The 20,542-nt window shown below is 38.5% G+C and overlaps 1 protein-coding gene across 4 annotated transcripts in view; it reads left to right on the top strand.

Annotated features, from left to right (window-relative positions):
* The window catches only part of LOC126171208 (protein LLP homolog), a 39,759-nt gene extending 29,384 nt beyond the window's left edge, over positions 1-10,375 (top strand). For all 4 annotated transcript variants that reach the window (XM_049920784.1, XM_049920786.1, XM_049920785.1 and 1 more), the window contains exons 2-3: positions 497-661; positions 9,980-10,375. In XM_049920784.1, coding sequence (XP_049776741.1) covers positions 505-661; positions 9,980-10,218 — 396 coding nt within the window. In that variant the 5' untranslated portion in view covers positions 497-504 and the 3' untranslated portion in view covers positions 10,219-10,375. The remainder of the gene's footprint in view (positions 1-496; positions 662-9,979) is intronic.
* Positions 10,376-20,542: the final 10,167 nt, after the last annotated feature.

Below are 20,542 nucleotides of genomic sequence, written 5' to 3'. Positions count from 1 at the left end.
AAAAATAACATAATTCTATTTTATAAAAATAATGTTGGCACCTGTATCCCAGTTATTAGTGAATTTGCAAAATGCATTGCCAATTTGTTCAATGAGCCACTGGTCACTGTTCATCTAGGTGAAAATGTGCAAGTGTCTTTAACACACCACTAGAGTAGTTTTCACTGAAGATATTACCAATAGGAATTGGGAGAACAAGAATGCTTTTCCTCAGAAATCAGAAGTATGATTGCGTAATCAAAGAGCACCTCACTTGGAATCCATTCTCTAGCCATCATGTAGTGGACTCAGTTTATCAACTTGGTTTAAGAGGGTCAGCCTTTGCCAGCTCCACTGAGCTGATAGTTTTCATCTCAATACCAGTTACTGTGATACTTCCAAGGCTGGCTTATAAACCATATTTGGAAAACAGTAATTTTAGGCCTATACTAGCAACTTCAGTAACAATAGCTCAGCTTTTACAATTCCTTATATTTGATGCTTTGCTAATTTTCAGAACTGAAGATGGCGAAAAGTTTGCGTAGTAAATGGAAGAGGAAAATGAGAGCTGTTAAGAGAGAACGGTATGGTCAGAAGGAGCTGGCCAGACTTAAGAATATTTTAGGCATTAATGATGGAAGCTCAGATGCCAACATGGAAAACATTTCAGACATTGTAACAGGTAAGATCATGTATAGAAAATAAGTTGCATTCTAGTATAGTGAGATGTATACACTATGTGAAACATAGCAAAAACATTACAGTTTTGTAATTATTTATTTCCTTAGGATTTATGGAGGTTTTTCAGTTTCCTAAAGAATTCTTACATTTGTGACAGTCGTCTTTCAGTATTGTGCGTATACAGATATTTAAAGTATATTCATTACTGGATGCTGTAGACTATTTTACCCAATGCCACTGTTAATGATTTGTACGAGGTACATCTGTAAAACAAGTTTCTCTGGGGCGTGACTCAAGCAAAACATAATTTCCTTAAAAGGTTTATTGGGACAGATGCGGGAAGTGTTAAGGTACCTTCAAACAATTTATCACTGGAATTCAGCCATTTGTCATACTGTGGGACCAACTTCTATATACCTGTGTCATAGAAATCTGTTGCCAGGGATTGGAACCGTTGTGTAATAACCATCTCTACCTCTATGTCAGTCTGGATATGCTGACTCTGAACGGATAGGACTTTCTGGAGGTTCCGGAACTTGGGGGAGAATTTGTGCAGGAGAACTTCTGTGAAGTTTGGAAGGTAGGAAATGAGGTACTGGCAGAAGTAAAGCTGTGATGGTGGATCGTAAGTTGTGCTTTGGTATCTCAGATGGTAGAGCACTTGCCCACAGAAGGCAAAGGTCCCAAATTTGATTCTGTCCAGCATTCAGTTTCAGTCTGCCAGGAAGTTTCAGATCAGTGTACACTCTGCTGCAGAGTGAGAACTTCGTTCCCCAGGCTTCGTTCCCCAGGCTTCATTCCTCAGACTGTGGCTGAGCCATGTCTCCACATGATCCTTTCTTCTAGTAGTGCTAGTCCCACAAGTTTCACAGGAGAACTTATATGATGCTTGTAAGGTAGGAGACGAGATACTGGCAGAGGTAAAGCTGTGAGGGCAGGTTGTGAGTCATGTTTAGATAGCTCAGTTGTTAGAGCACCAGTCACCAAAAGCCAAACAACCCAGGGTAGAGTCTCGCTCCGGCACAGTTTTAATTCTCCAGGAAGTTTCGTATCAGTGCACAGTCCACTGCAGAGTGTGAAACTTTCATTCTAAGAACAAGTAACAACATAAATATATGCTTTTCGTGCATATTTTCTTGCTTTCATGCGAAATAAGCTGCAAATATACACAAAAATGTTGTTGCTGATGTCATTGAATGAATGAGACTCAACCCTTTTTTTACATTTATTTTATGGTCTTTCCAGTCTTTTGATAATTTACTAGTGTGTGGGATATATTATATAGCAACAATTTCATAAATTAAGTACAAAAATAATTAAAAACAAATATTAATCTTAAAGCTAGCTTCCTCTCTACTAGGAGCACTAGTATCGTTCCAGCTGATAGACAGTAACAACTTCCACAGCACTGAGTGTCGTGGCTGTGTATGTTAGAGTGTGGCTAAGTGAAAACTGGTTGATCTGCAAGCTACAAGGTAACCTGAAACACATTAAGTTTAACAGGTTATGGGCCCAGTTCCAATTGACTGTTGTTGGAGAATCTTCTGCACTGTGTTAGTGCATTTAAGTTTTGAAGAGAGAAATTTTAAGTGCGCTAGCAAGTACTGTTAAAAGTAGATGTTAAAATGTTGGCAACTCCTCTTCCATTTCTATAATATTGCCTTCAGTGTCATCTCCGTTGTATAGACCCTTGTATATTCCTTCCACGGCTAGGACTGACTTTACATTTGACCTCTTGATATTAATACTGTTGCTTTTCTTTTCTCCAAAAGCCTCATTAATTTTTCTTTAGACAGAACCTATCTTTCCCCTATTTGATCCTCTGCTGCCTTCACTATCTCTTCTCTCAAAGCTACCCATTTGTCTTCTGCTGTATTCCTTACCCAATTCTAGTCAATCGTTACCTAATGCTCCCTCTGAAAATCTCAACAGTCTCTGGTTCTTTCAACTTATCCACATTCTACATCCTTAATTTCCTACCTTACTGTAGTTTCTTTAGTTTTAATTTACTGTCCATAACCATAAATTACGTCAGAATCTGCATCTGCTTCTTGAAATGTCTTACAATTTACCATTATATCATCAGTCTGAAACCTTCTGGTATCTCCAGGTCTCTTCCACGTATACAACCTTCTTTCATAATTCTTAAACTAAGTTTTAGCAATGATTAAATTATGCTGTGTGCAAAATTCTAAGAAGTAACTTTCTCTTTCATTCCTTTCCCTCAGTCCATATTCACATACAATTTTTCCTTCTCTTCCTTCCCCTACTATCAAATTCCAGTCCCCAGTACAATTAAATTTCCGTTTCCTTCAACTATCTGAATAGTTTCTTTTATATCATCGTACATTTCTTCAGTCTCTTCATCACATGTTGAGCTAGTTGACATTTGGACTTATTGTACTGTGGTAATGTTGGTTTTTTTGTAGTACTGGAATTTCTTCTATGGATTTTCTGTGTTAGTTGATTCCTAGATTTATAAAATATTTACATTAAATATGTTTCCTGATGGTTCAACAAAAAGACATTTATTTTCCGTTTCCTCTTGTCAGTAAAACACAGGGTGTTTATGACCCGGGACAACCGGGAGATCAGGGAAAAACCCAGGAATTTTTTCATCTGGGAGAAAACCGGGAAAAATCCAGGAATTTTTTAGAATTCCGGGAATTTTTCATTGTTTTAGTTTTCAGTTAAATTTTTGTAACTTTGACTGGTAAGAACCAATACTCTAATAAAGAATATTACTGTATCTCACTACTGCAGAATAATACTGCAGCAATAAAAAACGAACGAGAGAGAGAAAAAAAAAAGAAAAAAAAAAGCTTAAGTTGCAAAGGAAATGCACCATATACAACAACGAAACACATTGCTCATACAAGCGTTTGCCGGCAGTAAAATGTGTCAAAGGCTTTAGGAAGACTATACATGACAAAAAATTGCCTTCGATGAGCGTGACATCACAACTGTTTACATTAGATTCGTCTGAGCGGTTGCGAGCGAGCTTATGCGCATGTGCACTTGAGCCGCATTTCAGTAGTACCTTCTCCTGCTTCTGGCTACAGAAGTGTGGCAGTTAGCAGTATAAGCAATAGCAGCAAGCAGCCAGATGCTATCCGGAAAAATTTTACTGTGCGCCTAAGCTGCCAGATTCACGTATGCGCAACAGGCCCGGAACTAGGGGGCAGGGGCAAACAGGGGTATCTGACCCGGGCGACAGTTTCAGAGGGGGGAGGGGGTCGCCAAATTCATATTATTGAGTAAATAGACCTTGTTTCACAAAGCACCTAGTATCCAGCACTTGTTGGTATATCGATTACTCATATGAATTTGAACGCCCCCTGTTGGTTTTTGAACATTTTTGAACAAATTCTAAGTTGATTTCTGAAATAATTGTAAGTTCATCTTTGAATACGTGCATAGTGTACGTGATGTCTCTGTCAGGGGAATCCCTGTCGCATCTGGAAATAAACTTTCCTGCAGACCTAAGGGGACGGGTCCTTCGTTTTAGTCATATTACGAGGGCCGTTCAGAAAGTAACCTCCGGTTGATTTAAAAAAATACACCAAGTTAAATAAAAATATTTTAATATATACATCTTACAACTACATCTTTGCACTATTTTTCTACATAGTCTCCATAGCGATTGAGGCACTTATCGTATCTCTTCACAAGCTTTGAAATTCCTTCTGCATAAAAATCACCCGCTTGTGCCTGGAGCCAGCCTGTGACCGCATCTTTGAGCTCTTCGTCGTCATCAAACCGCTGTGTCCCGAGCCATTTCTTCAAATGCATGAAGAGGTGATAATCACTTAGCGCCAGGTCTGGGCTGTAAGGTGGATGGTTGATAACGTCCCACTTGAAGGACTCAAGAAGGGCCGTTGTTCTGCGAGCAGAGTGAGGACGGGGGTTATCGTGCAAAAAAACGATACCGGAAGTCAGCATACCACGGCGTTTGTTCTGTATAGCCCGTCGTAACTTTTTTATTGTTTCACAGTACACGTCTTGATTAATGGTCGTACCACGTTCCATGAATTCAACCAACAACACCCCTTTGGCATCCCAAAACACCGTTGCCATCAGTTTTCTGGCAGAAAAATCTTGCAAGGCTTTTCTTGGTTTGGTAGGCGAATTTGAATGTGCCCACATCTTTGATTGTTCTTTTGTCTCAGGGATCACGTACTTAATCCAGGTTTCGTCACCGGTCACGATTCTGTTTAACAATGGTTCTCCTTTGTCCTCATAACCTGACAAAGTCTAATGCAGAGGCCATTCTTTGAGTTTTGTGGTGGTCGGTAAGAATTTTGGGCACCCATCGTGCACAGAACTTACGGTAACCCAATCTTGCTGTCACTATCTCGTACAAGAGAGTCTTAGAAATCTGTGGAAAACCAGTAGACAACTCCGACATTGAGAAACGTCGATTTTCACGAACTTTTGCATCAACTGTCTGAACGAGTTCGTCAGTCACCAATGATGGTCTACCACTCCTCTCTTCATCATGAATGTTTTCTCGTCCACTTTTAAATAAACGTACCCGTTCACGGACAACTCCTTCACTCATAACTCTTGGTCCGTACACGGCACAAAGCTCACGATGAATAGCTGCTGCAGAATATCCTTTGGCTGTAAAAAACCTTATGACAGCACGCACTTCACATTTGGCGGGGTTTTCTATTGCATCACACATTTCAAACTGCCACAAAAACTAAACCAGCGCAGGTACGACGTTCACTCGACCACGGCTTGATGCCGACTGACCTGTTGAGTGCGTGAACGCACAGATGGCGTCACTACTCCCCCCACAACCCGCACTGTGACCGATCGGAGGTTACTTTCTGAACCGCCCTCGTATAACTGATTTTCATGCATAACTTCAAACTTGCTATATTAACCTTTTGTTGTAAGCCTGCTTTTCTTCAACAACACAGATTTTATGAGGCACAGATTATTTACAAATAAGCGACATAAAGTAATAATTCCTCACTCTTCTGGAAATATACACAACAAAGAACTTGTGGAGGTGGGTACCTCTCGGCCAATACAGTTCTCTGGAAGTTTGTTGAATAATTCACTTGTCAGTGCAGACCAATTTGCAGATTCGGCTGGAAAGGCTTGAATATGAAACACATTCTCAGTGCGCCTGTAGGCCATGGGTTTGTTAACTGAAATCACAACTGTGGGTTAAATAGTGATCTAAGACAGTACCGCATTGGACAGAGAAGTAAATCTCTGTGCTAACCAGACCTAATGGTTTGTAAGATCACAGTCCAGGAGAAAACCACAAAGAGCAGGGATGTCATCAGTAGGTCCATTGGGGAGCTTGCCGTGAACATCAGCTGTTTGTAACAAATGAGTCATGGTAGTCTGTGGCAGCCCTTAAATCTGCTGCCGGTGGATGTATCATTCCACGCTGCGCCTGGAAACCTTGATGGATGTATGTATGCATAAATTTGTTCTGCTTGCATCCAAATGTAAGCTGTGTGAAAATAGGCTCTTGTAGCAGCAAGCTACATTCCAACTCTATACCAATGAAGTTGTCTGCAGGGTAAAATTCTATGGTGCAAAAATGAATGTGTTTATGTGATTATTCTGTTCGTTTATTTTTCCCCAGTACTGTTAATCCTAATCGTAGATTCCATGTTGGTGAATGTAGAGCGATTGAGTCTCACTTGTAAGTTCTGGTCACCTTAATTATTCATTCTAGAAATATCTAAGGAATCATTAAAAAGAATTTGTTTTCTTTTCCATTAACTTGAAATTTTAATATTTCATGTTAATAGTGATTTGCCCTGACAATTCATTTTTGACCTCTTTTACAATTTTGATGAATTTCTTAATGTAAATTTAAACTATTTAGTGAGATATGAGAAAAACTGGAATACTCTCTAAACACAGGAATAGTAGTGAGCAGAAACAGCAAAATATCCAAGGTAACTGAAGCCTTTTAAACATAGAATACTTGAAACTGTAGAAGATTGAACTCAGGAGAAAGGGGGGGGGGGGGGTAGCAAAAAGGGTAGAAAACAGCTGCCACTGATAGAGCGAGTTAGCAGCTCGTGGTCTAGTGGCTAGCGTTGCCGCCTGTGGATCACAGGGTCCCAGGTTCAATTCCCGGCCGTTTGGGGATTTTCTCTGCCCAGGGACTGGGTGTATGAGTTTTCCTCATGATTTCATCTTCATCATCCTCATTCGTGACAGTGGCTAGACTAAACTGTAAAAAAAAAAGAGGACTGTGTAAGAATCGGGGATTTGTATGGGCACTGATGATTGCGCAGTTGAGTGTGCCCCCCCCCCCCCCACCCCCCACCCCCCGTCATCATCATCATCATCACCAACAGAGGGACTAGTGCAATGTAAGGAGAAGGCTGTGGCATAGATCAGTATTTATTAGAGAGAGTGACTCGCAGTTACAAACATGTATTCTATGAAATGTCCCCCAAATGTTCCAAGTTTTCGAAAAAGGAAACAAAAGAAACATTCTGTTAGCTTCCAGGAAGCATGGAAATTTGAAGGACTTAACTAGCAGATGATGCACTCAAAAAGTGTCTGCAGTGGGGATTATCTGTATTCAAATTGAACATTGCACAGTGAGACAGGGATTTATCCTGTGATGGGAAGACCATCCAAATTATGATACTTGTGGACTGCAAAATGTCAGTGTGCCATATATCAATGTTATTTTGTATTTTGATGTGGGGGCAGCTGTATTTTCACCACCTCACTTGCCATCTAATAGAACAATGTGGCACAGAGTTTCAAAATTCTGTTTGGTGTAAAGGTGAAGTGAATAGTGTAGCTAATAACTGGGTCCTTAATAATGTGTTGTAAGAAAATTGTAAGCTGAATATCTTTGTGTGTTGTGGAAAGTTTTACAAGTATAAGTGTAGGCTTGTGTCACAATAGTCACTATCCATAAAATTGACTGCATTGTCAATATAAGGGGTGTAATGGGTATAAGTGCAGATATTTTTATACATGGTACCTTAATATGTACACACATCAGTGTGTTGGTGTCTTTTTTCCCTGAATCAAACAGTGTTCTCACAAACACGTTACAAACTTTATGATGTGATGTTTGCTGTATGGTCATAACTGCATCACTAAGTGAACTGTGCCTGTCAGTCTAGACTAACCATTGTGAGTGCACACAATGGCACTTTAATACTTGACCTGCTGCCCCGGGGAAAATATATATTAATGGCTTGCTCTTGCCAGAATAATTGGAGGTACTAACCAACCTAAAAACATATGATTTGTAATAGCTGTAATTATTATTCTGCTAATGTAAATACTGATGTAATAGTTCTCCGATGTTTCAGCCACTGTTGCAAATGGCCTTACTCAGGGTGTTTTGCCTGATGTCGAATGAGAAAAACTTTTGTTGTTATCTACAAATGAAGAAGCTTTTTTCATGGTCTGTTGGCATATTGAGAATAAGGAGGAGGGGTGTTAGACATCCTTCATTTGTATTTGCTTTATTTATTGTTATTGTTCTATGAAAAGGCAAATGCAGTGTTGCTGCAGTAGGTGAAGAGAGGAACTTACAGCTATGAGTTCCTCTCTCTTGTCTATTGCAGTGGACATTTTAATGGAGGCATTTGAAAAAAACAGCTCTCCAGTTCACCCCATTACAACCAGAAAGCTGATTCCAGTACGTGGATAATACCTTCACTATCTGGCCACATGGAGAAGCACAGCTACAGAACTTTCACCAATAGCTCAGTTAGCAGCACAGCAAAATTCCAGTTTACTATGGAGATAAAAAAGCATGTGGTGCTGCCTTTCTTCTATGTAGAAGTTTACCAGAAGCCTAATGGTAAACTGGACTACAAAGAATTGAGAACCCCCTCACCGTCACTGCCGCACGTACAGGTACCTGCATGTCTCCTCCCACTACCCTACACAGAAGAAATCTACTTTGCACACTTTAACAAAGAGGGTCCATGGCATCAGTGATGAAGTACATTTGAGGGTGGAACTGCAGAACTTAAGGTCCATCTTTGGAGCCAATGGTTATGGGATGAAGATGAGAGACAAAATTGTGGGGACAGAGGGTGAAGGCAATAGTGAAGAGCAGAAGGAAGCTCTATGCATGGCCTATTTGCACACTTACCAGGGCTCACTGAATGTGTGGCCAAACTTCTCTACCATGCAGGTATCAAGCCAATTTTCTGAAGCAACAACAAAATACAAGATATTCTTGGCTCATCAAAAGCTACAGTCAACAAGCTACATATTGCTGGTGTCTTCAAAATCAGTTTTCGAGTGAGGACTCGTATATGTAGTTGAGATGGCACAACTGATCAGCACATGAGTATCTGAACATGAGACGCATCCACCTAAGACAACACGCCAAGTCAGCGGTGGTAGAAAAACAGAGTGAGTGTGGCGAACAGATTGTATTTCGAGATGCCTGTGTACTAGTGAAACAGCCACTTACCGAGAGGAGGAATATTAGAGGGGTGATAAAAATAGCCACGCAACCCACTGACATGAATAGAGGAGACTGATTCAGGCTTTCAGCATCTTGGCTGCCAGCACCAATAGCAGTAAATAAAGCAAACGCCAATCAGTGAAGTCTTATTTTCTCCAGTAACAAGAAACAGAATAAACATGAATAAAGGATGTGCAAGATCCCTCCTCCTCATCCTCAGTGCCGTATCAGATCACGTAAACGTCTTCCATTGTTATATAAGAACTTATGTTTTCTCTGTCAGTAGCAAGCAAGTCACCCTAACAAAGGTCATTTGCAACAGTGGCTGAAACATCGGAGAATTTTATACCTTGACATGGTGGTCACATACCCAGAAGAATTTGAGTCATAGTTTTACAAGTCATTTGTCCATTATTGATAAAGTGTTGTGCATGTGAATGCTTTGTAGAACTGTTAGGAAAATGCCACAGGACACATTTTGGCTGATGACTGAACTGGCACCAATAATGCACGGTACCTTCTTGAAGGGGGAGAGGAGGGGGGGGGGGGGGGGAGCAAAAAAAAATTATGAATTGTTTTATGGATTAAGTTAGGCAACATTTTGTACATTTGTTCTTTCCACTCCCTCACACATTTATGTTTTGTCATTGTTACTCATCTTGTTTCAGGAGATGCAGACAACTAAGATTGCTCTGATTCTGTCATATATACCATAATTAAGCCATCATGAAATGCAAAATCTCAGTTTGTTGTTGTTCTCACTTTGTTTATTATGATTCATTCACCCTTCATATCCACAGTTTCATGCTCTGTATCAAAGTATAACGTAAGAAGAAAACACTTTAATGAGTGTGTAATGATTATTACTAATGTCTCCTTTTACAGTGGCAGATCCGAAATCATTGCAAGCGGAACATCCCAGTACTTCTACATACAGCAAACCCCCAGAAGAGGAAATGGATCATGATAAGAAACGAGTGTACAATAAGAAAACTCTCAGGGACCAATATGGTAACTATCCTGTGTGGATGAGTAGTAGAAAGATAAAAGCAATTGCAAGCAAAAACAAAATAACAAAGAAACAAAAGAAGAAGGCTGCTAAGAAAAGGAAGAAGACAAATTAACATTAAATATCTAGTTGTGATACAGTTCTAAATGTGGCAGTTAAGTGTTTCTTGACAACATATGAGCTCTATGGATCTAAGACAGAAGTTGATACATTGTATTTTGTAAAAATACCATTGTATATTTTTTATTTAAATATGTTGGAATACATTTAAATTAATGATTTAAAACATTTGTAATTGTAGAGTTGTCATATATTGTTAAGCATTCCTTAATACCCTGTTTTCAAAAGAGAAGTTCAGTCCATCCAGGACTTCCTTCTCTATGTTCTGGGCTTGTGAACAGATATGGAATGCTGCAGCATGTTATAACAATTATTTACTTGGAGAAGCAGTTTGGCATATGTAGCAACCAAAGAAGTGCACGTTACCTATTGTTACTGTTCCCTTATAAGTGACACTTCTAGTTGAGACAGGTCAGGCATGTTTGAGAATATAATTTGCTGGCAGTCAGAAACTACAATTTGCAATTGGTGAAATTGACTATACAGCCATGAGCTTGGCTGGTTATTTGCATTTCCTGTCTACCGTACTTGCAACATCTCTGAATGAATCAGTGTTACAATTATTACACATTTCTTATAGAAGAACACGGAACTGCAGTGACCATTTATGTGATGGTCTTAAACTTTTATTTTTTGCTTCCTATTTCATACTGTATTAATTATATCACTCATTGCTCTCTGACGACTCTGGACTCGGAAGTTTTTGATCTGTTCATAACTCGGAATCCTGTTTTGACTTTCCACTATCTACTTTGAAACATCCTAGCAGGTCAGAACTCACCATCTGAATTGAACTCGAACCCAACCACCATGGGCTTTGTGGGATGTACAGGTGTGACTCATCATCAGGAAGTTTAACAATAGCATACACTGTTGCAATTATTCCTTGGTTTAGATTACATTCTAACTCTCGTGAAGTAGTTGTCTTTTTGTGTCTCTATAAGCCTGATAGCACCCCAAAAGGCAGTAAAATAGTGTACTGTTTAATCTGTGTTTATATGCAGCCTTTATTAGTAAAGTTCCAGGACAAGTTTTTTTAAAAAATAGAAAATTGCAGTTGCCAATGTTTCTGGAGGTCTTGGAAGAAATAGGGAAATTTTCAATCTGTTTTTTATGCTTGTAAGCTCATTTGTGACAGCCCGTTGGATGTTTATGATATCTTGATGAAGCTTTCCTTGCAGTCGCCTTTTCGCTAGGGGAAACAAGAAAAAAATCACAAGCTGAGGGGTTGGGTGAATATGGTGGATGCAGGAGGGCAATAACAGAATGTCAGGCCAGATACTCAGTAATAGATAAAGCAGTATGAGGTCTTGCATTATCATGCAGTAAGAACCAGTCCTGAGAATGCCACAAATCAGGGCAGCGATGTTGAATTGCTTGTCACAAAAATTTCAAGACTTCGATGTAAAGAGTTTGTTTCACTGTTTGAAGTTGAGGAACATTAATACCAAAGAATGCAATCAATATTGTCTTTGTTCTCAAAGGTTGTCTTTTTGACATTTTCTGAGGCTGGTGATCCAGGACTCCAGCATTTAGCACTTTTGATGCTTTGTGTGTGTCATACTGGTAACATCAGCTTTCATCCCCAGCAGTAGTCTTTGACAGAAGTATGGGATCATGTCTAGCTCTGTCCAGTAGTTCAGCAGATATTTTTCCATCTTTCCTCTTTCTGTTTGTCAGTTAGTGTGTAAGGGAAAAGTTTTGCATTAAGTTTCCATTTCTGTAAATACTTGCGTAAAATATTATGAGATACATCATGATTCAAATTAAGTTCTTCTGATATCGTATGCACAGTTACGTGATGGTCTTCTTGCGATAACTGCTTTACATGCTCCACATTTGCACCAGAACGTGCTGTAGACGGGCAACCAGCTCTGGGATCAACTTGCACTGAATCTGTCTCTTCACGAAACCTTTTGTTCCAGTCATAAACACAACTTCTTGAAAGTGCCTTGCCTGCATATGCTTTTAAGTTAGAGACATACAGACAGACAGACAGTATTAAAAGAAATTAGAGCAGAACAGAACCATAATATCAGTAACAGGCCGTGTGGTTTGATATGCCATCTCACGGATTGCGCGGCCTCTCCTGCTGGAGGTTCGAGTCCTCCTTCAGGCGTGGGTACGTGTGTTGTTCTTAGCGTAAGTTAGTTTAAGTAGTGTGTAAGTCTAGGGACCGATGAACTCCGCAGTTTGGTCCCTTAGGAAAACACACACACACACACACACACACACACAAATATCTGTAACAGTTTCAAAATAAATAAATAAAATTAATTTGTTTCATCAGAATATTATAGGGTTGAAAAACAAGATAGATGTGTTCCTTGTATGCCTAGATTGATGTGGTAAGTTCTGAAGTGATGTTTTGTGTCTCCATCAGTACTACGTAACCACAGGGTTGGAGAAGTTAAATATCAGGGGTTATAGGGTAGCATCCTTTTTGTATAGAGTTAAAATACAAAAAGGAGGATTTTGTAATATATGTAGAAGTTGGACACAAAGTCCAGGAGACTTAATGTTGATCAGAACCTAGAAGCTAGTGCTTGAGAGTTATTATTTCAGCAAAATGTATATGCCCTGGGACAACTGGGAAATCCAGAAAAAAAACCAGGAATTTTTTCATCTGGGAGAAAACTGGGAAAAACCGGGGAATTTTTTAGAAATCCAGGAATTTTTCATTTTTGTATTTTTCAGTTAAATTTTTGTAATTTTGACTAATAAGACCTGATAATCAAACAAAGAATTTTACTTAAGCCCACTAATGCATGATAATACTGCAGCAATAAAACATAAATGAGAGAAAAATGTCAAAATGAAACTTAAGCTGCGAAGAAAATGTGCCATTTATAACTAAACACAGTGCACACACAAGCACCTGCCAACAGCAGAATTTGTCAACGGCTTTAGGATGAAAACTGTGGAATACTTCTTAACAATGAAGTTTTTTTGATGAGCGTGACATCACAACTGTTTACATTAGTTTCATCTGATCAGTTGCCAGCAGGCCCAAACACATGCGCGGACCTGAAGTAGTTTACGAGCAGTGCCTTCTCCTGCTCCTGGCTACCTGAAGTGTCGCTATTAGCTGTATAAGCAGTACCAGCAAGCAGCCAGACGCTAGCAGGAAAAAAATTTTCTAGTGCACCCTAGCTGTCAGATTCATGCCTGCACAAAGCAGTGTGAAATTGCATTTCCACCTGTGCGACTTGCACATTGTCACCTTGTGACTTTGCTTCCCCCACATGCAAGTCTAGGCGCTCATGTAGGTGCATGCCTCATCCTCAACAAATGCATGCAAGTGATTCCATACACACCTGTGTTTACACTGGGCACTTCTTCTTCATGCAGGGCAACATCCACACAGGGACTAGCCACAAGGTGCACAGGTATAAATGCACCTTGAGTTGCTGTGGAGGGGTAGTCTCCATGTGACCTATGTTTATGTTTTGAGATTTTGCTGTTTTCTTTTCATTGACTGCTCTCATGTCAGATGAAAACAAAACTGATTTCTGTGGCTGGAAGCTATCAAGTGAATTAAAATACATTCGCATAGTTATTGAAGACTAAAATATGTTATTAGTTTCAGTTATTCACAATTGAGCATTAATTGTCTTGCAGAACAATGAAGTTATTTTTGATGGTTGGCTAAATAAATTTGTTTTTTTACAAGTCTCTCCTTTAGAGGCAGCCACTTTATTGGAAACAAAGCATTTCATTCCACACTGTTGGCTAGTTTCAATTTTTCGCTGAATTTCTGTTGCACGTTTTCATCTTCAGGCACTCATGGCCTAATGCCACAATAAAGAACCAAACATGAGATAATACATTACTGGTACTCAAAGAAAATTGGCATTCTGAAAACCACATTGAAAAGCTTAATACCAGGTAGGGGCCTACTTCACTGTGGATCTAGACATACGAATGTGCACTATGAGACGAACTATGATTTTTAGTATGATTTATGAAATTCTGATGCTCTTGGAGTATACTGTTGAAATAATGCAAGATCTGCTAATGTTATATGTGTAGTAAAAGTAAATGTTCACATGAAAAGGCAAAGCAGGCAGATTTGGTTAGTAAAAAAAAGCACTCCGTCTTCAGGCCACGAGTGGCCTACCGGGACCATCAGACCGCCATGTCATCCTCAGTGGAGGATGTGAATAGGAGGGGCGTGGGGTCAGCACACCGCTCTTCCGGTCATTATGACGGTATTCTTGACTGAAGCCGCTATTATTCAGTCGAGTAGCTCCTCAGTTGGCATCACGAGGCTGAGTGCACCCCAAAAGTGGCAACAGCGGATTTGGTCAGTAGTATTGAATAAAATGTTTTATTTTCAAACATATCGACAGCTTTAGCAGAATTTTATAGATCTGCTTTCTGTGAAACACAATGTTTTTCAATCACAAGACATGTTTCAACACTTGTCTGGTACCTCATCTATGCTTGACGTTATTTCTTAATTTGTGTTGTTTGCATATTAAATTTATAGAATGCCATTCTTTGGTAAATTATAGACTAGCAGCGCACCATGTTTTATCATTGTAACTCCACTCAAGGCTTTATATTTACTCCTGAAGTAGAGTATAAACCACCAGTTGTACAGTTTCTTGGCTCCACAGATAACATTGTTGATTTTTTATACCATTTGGAAAGTCAAGAAAAATTATTGTAATTAGTTCTGGTGTATATAAACAACTCTTTCTTCAAGAAATTTGTATTCATTCATACTAGTTTTCTTCAGTACTATGTGGATGTAAACATGATTGGAAATGCTAGATAACAGTATTGCAGAGAACAATTAAAAAAAAATCTATGTTTAAGTCACCACATAGCAAAATATTAGGGTACTTTGAGTTTTAGAGATTAGTTTTAAAATTAATAATATGCGAGGAACTACTTTCTTATTTTGCATTCTGTATCTAGAATAGGATATGATAAAACAGCTGACCTAAGTACAATAACTCCATATGTCCTCTCTGAACAACATGCTGCAGTGCATGATGTCCCACTATGTATGAAATTCCAAACAGGAATGTGAGGAAAGGTGTATAAGCAGTGCAAACACCAAGCACAAGCGTCCACAGCAATGCCCATTTTCTGGCACACTCTAGCAACTGTTCAGACAAACCTGTTTCTAACACATTGCAAGAAAATATTGCAAATTGTGGTTTGAGAAGCATTACCTTCAAAGTAAATTTCCTTTTATGCAAGAGAAATTATGTTACATGTAAGAATGTGGAATGAATTTTTTAAATAACACAGCATGTGCCTCTCATTCGAAACTTAACAGTTTGAAGAACAGCCACTTAGAAAAATTTCAGGCCCACGAGACCAGCTCCATATGTAATTATTTAAAATTTTACTTTGTGTTTGATGTACCTTAAAAGGTAACACACACAAAAAAGTACCAATGTTAATAGGAAAGCTTAGCTCTGCTTGTAGCTACACTATATGTATATTAATTTAAACCATTAACTTTTCCTATTTGTGTGTTCATGCTACTTAACATTGATGTTGCTGTTGGCTGATTACATTACATGTCTTACGCTCTGAATATCTGCTGATGAGATCTCGTCACATGATCTAAGATTGGCTTACAAAAGTGCATCACAATCTCAATTTCAGTGCTTTGGAAACTAATATGGTGTTTTCAGTGGAATTCATATTTATACTTTTGTAATAGAAAAATTGCAGTGTACATGTTGCTGTGCATCATAGATCTTTTTAAACACATAGTTTTTTTTCTGAAGTGCTGATAATTCTATGAAATCATTACCATTCAAAGGATTGATAATGTTTACAGCTCCGAGGGAAAGTGTAATGTCAGTTAACATGAAAAAAGTGTATTTTTAACTGGGACATCAGGGATACTTTTTTCTTGTCCACATCTATACCCTGTTCAGAAACATGTGTGATAATTCTAACAGTCTGCAGATCCCCTCTAGGAAACACAGTTATTTGTGAGAAATCCATATCCATTATTGAGCTACTTGTCAGACAAGAAGAAACATTTGGTAATTTTGTTGAGATTTCAGTGAAGAGTTCTTAAGATATGGACAAGAAAAATGAACTAGAATCATTGTTTAGGTGTTTGAATCTAATTTCAGTTGTCAGTTTCCCACTCAGTTGCAGCAAGATAGTACGACACTGATTGGTAACATTTTTATAGACAGTGCTCAGTCTGAAACAGTGAATGTGTTCCACTTGTGAATGGACTATCTGACCTTGATGCACAATTGCTGGAAATAAGCAACATGGCACCTTACAGCCCTGAGGCAGGGTCATACAAAGCAGTGAAGCTTATTAATGAGAACAGGATACAATGTTTTAATAATAAGTTAAAAGTGGTGATATTGGATGAGGTGTAATTATATAGAAAGAGATGCTTAGGTCAAATTCAATTTATTCTGTAATAAATTTGTCTCAATATTTGAAAGTTGCTTCCCCAAAAAGTTATAAATAAAATCCATTAAAAAACAAGTAAACTGTGGCTAACTAAGGAAATTAAAATCTCATGTAAGAGGGAGAGAGAGATTTATATAAAGCCAAAGTAAGTCTAAGGTCAGACATTACCTGCATACTTAAAAAAAAAAAATACTGAATTGAAAAATTCTTCGTTTGAAGTGAATCTTCATTCATCAAGAAAAATTTTCAGTTTTGGGAAGAGATTGAAGTCTGACGGAGCTATATGAGGTGAATAACGTGGGTGTGACAACGATTCATACCTTAGTTCATGTAATTTTGCTGATGACAGCACATGTGTGCAGGTGCTCATTGTCTTGATGGAAGATGACTTTCTTCCTTCCTAAACCTGGCCTTTTTTTCACATATCTTTTGTTGCAGTTTGTCCAGGAGGTTAGCATAGTATTCTCCAGTAATTGTTTGCCCAGTGGGGAGATAATATACAAACAGAATCCCCTTCGCATCCCAAAACACTGATGCCATGACCTTTCCCGCTGAAGGAATTGTCTTTGCTTTCTTTGGTGGTGGAGAATCAGCAAGTTTCCCCTGCTTTGACTGTTGTTTTGTCTTTGGGGTATAGTAGTGCACCCAAGTTTTATCTGTGGCCACAAATTGGTGCAAAAAATCTTGTTCGTTTCTCCTAAAATGGGCCAAACATTGTTCTGCTATGTCCATTCTCATGTGTTTTCGATCCAGCGTCAAGAGTTGCAGATAATTTTTTTTTCATTTCTGATTCTTCAGTTAAAATGTGATATACCCTTTCAGATGACATCTGGCAAGCGTGAGCAATTTCAGGCACTTTCAATCGGCAATCCTCCATGACCATATTGTGCGCTTTTGCAATTATTTTTGGAGTAGTGACACGTCTTTGCCGACCACTGCGCAGACCATCTAAGCTCTCCTGACCAAATTTAAATTCATTTGTCCAATTAGCAACAGTTGAATATGAAGGAGCAGTCCCCCAGTGTATTCTGGAAATCGGCATGAATGTCCTTTGCTTTCATAACTTTCTTTACAAAGTACTTAATCATTGCTCAAATCTCATTTTTTTCCATCTTTGCAAATCACTACGCTGGAACAACAGAGCCACGTCACTACTACAGCTCTCTTCCAAGAGCACTGACGTGGCACGTGTTTACAGGCAGCGGTCCAATGAATATCACATGAACAACTCGTTACGCTAGTGCTGACCTCTGGTAGTGATTTTGAGAACTTTTCAAACCACCCTCGTACCATAACAATTAACCTAACTGAGAAGTTTGTGGCTGATATCTCTCAAGTTTCGAGTACTTTTAATGACCATTTTCTAAATATAGTAGTAGAAATATGATTAAATGGTTCAGTTGAAGAAGCAATATAAAATATTTCAAATGTCATTCTACAAAACTGTAAGCAATTAGAGGTGCAACAATGTCCACTTAAATTTATAGAATTATATGAAAAGAAGTGCTATAGTGTTGATGGAATTTCAAACAGAACTCTGAAAAGTTGTTCAAACTTAATACATAATGCCCTTAATGACATATTTAATTAAGAAAGGTGACAAGACAGACTTAAACAATTATTGTCCAATTTCCTTAATGACATATTTTTCCAAAATGCTTAAAAAAGTAATATAATGAAGAGTAGTCTCACACTTACATTGAAACAATTTGCTTAGCATCTCACAGTTTGGATTCCAGAAGAGTTGCTTGACTCAAAATGCTATTTACAAATTCATTCATCAAACAGTACAAGCCTAAATAATAAAATATCACCAGTTGGTAATTTTTGTGATATTTCCAAGGTATTTGTGTAGATCATGTTACTGTCATAGAAAAACTCAAGCCGGTTTGCGTAATACTTAACAAACAGAATAGAAAAAGCTGTGCCAAATAATTCAAACAATGTTGGAAGGGCAGAAAATTTTAGAAACTAGAGAAAAATCACAAAGGGAGTCCCACAGTTCAATTTCGGGTCCACTCCTATTCCTTGTATATGTGAATGACCTTCCACTTAACATTCAACAAGCAGAATTGGTACTTTTTGCAGACAATACTAGTGTTATAATAAATCCCATCAAAGAGAAAGCAACAAAAGAGACCATAAATGATATTTTCCAAAGAATTACAATGTGGTTCTCAGAAAATGGACTTTCCCTAAATTTTGAAAAACACACTAGATTCAGTATTGTACAACAGTCATACCATTGAATGATGTAGCATATACCGTATTTACTCAAATCTAAGCCGCACTTTTTTTTCCGGTTTTTGTAATCCGAAAAACCGCCTGCGGCTTTGAATCGAGTGCAAAGCAAGCGGAAGTTCTGAAAAATGTTGATAGGTGCCACCACAACCAACTTCTGCCGTCGAATATATATAGCGCTACACAGGTATCCTTTGTAGGCACAAAGATAAATATTGGCGCCAAAACCTCTGCCTCAGTAAATAAAATTTAAAAAAAAATAAATTGGAACACGAGCTTTTTTTCTCCGCCCGAGTTTCGACCACTGCATTTTCATACATTATCCAACGAAGTAAATACAAATTCCGTATTGTTCATCTTCGAATTTCAATGTACTACGAAAATCCAACTGGTAATACTGGGATTTTTGTCAATATGGCCAACTCTACGTTCTGAATTTTTTCCTACCTGTGACAAGAGATGGTTGCTAATAGGAACCTGATGAAATGTGAATCACATGCAGTATTCTCTTCACCATAAGAATAATACGAATATAAACATTTTGCCATGTATTCTTTCGTGTTTGCTTCTATCTCATTTAAATCCTGTCTGCCAAATAAACTACGAAACTAGAGTGAGACAGTAGCAAACGCGGAAGAATATACGTATCGTGTCATGTTTATATTCGTATTACTCTTATGCCTAATAGTGATACAGTCAGAAATGAAGCACGGCAACTGACTAGATTTTTAAATCTAAGATGACTAATTTCTGTGCAGAATTTGATGTACTAAAGAAGCGGCCGCAAAGATTTTCAAACGGAGAAAAATTTTCGCCAAACTCTCGTTCAGAACATGTTCTATCATACGCAGCCTATTATTTGGTTCTTGTTGATCATTATCAAAGAAAGCAGCAGTGTAAGTAACAACAAATAGCAGTCTCTTGCCATTGTTTCGCTAATGAGACGATTCCTCTCTTTTTTTAATTGTAGGCGGCGGTAGCGCGCACAAAAGCAAGCCATGCCGCGAGCAGCGACAGGCCATAAACACGCACCATCAGAATACGACAAACAATGCATGACACAGTATAGTAATGCATTTTCAGCTTAGAGTGACTGACGTAAACACCTATAACATAGAAAACGGCACTTATCAGATCAAAGCAAAATAAGCAATCGATTCAAACCAGACGAAGCACGTGAAAAAGGAAGGGTATCCGTATAAATACGGACGGAGCGCCTGACGCATAGCAATGGCTACCTGGTAAAGCTTAACTGCTAAGCTTTCGACTCGAACCAAACTACTGTATCTGTATCGTCATTCATTCGACCTAAATTGTGTCTCATATTTCAACGGACCAACTTTGTTTCGATTTGGAGGTGCGGCCTAAAACTTTTCTCTCCCCTTGAATTTCTAGTCTCAGATTTCAGGTGCGGCTTAGATTTGGGAATTTTTTTTTTCCCTTTATTTCGAGTCTCATTTTTCAGGTGCGGCTAAGATTTGAGTGCGGCTTGGATTCGAGTAAATACGGTAAGCAGGAGTCGGTAAACATGGTACAATGCTCAAAATTTTTGGGTGTGCATATTGATGAAAACTTAACTGGAAGAAGCATATTACTGAGCTTCTCAAACAGTTAAGTCCACCTACATTTGATCTTCATACAACTGCTGATATTGGAAACAAATGAATTAA

The sequence above is a fragment of the Schistocerca cancellata genome, chromosome 1 (assembly GCF_023864275.1).
Source record: "Schistocerca cancellata isolate TAMUIC-IGC-003103 chromosome 1, iqSchCanc2.1, whole genome shotgun sequence".
In the NCBI taxonomy this organism is placed as follows: Eukaryota; Metazoa; Arthropoda; class Insecta; order Orthoptera; family Acrididae; genus Schistocerca; species Schistocerca cancellata.
This window is presented reverse-complemented; position numbering and strand designations above follow the sequence as displayed.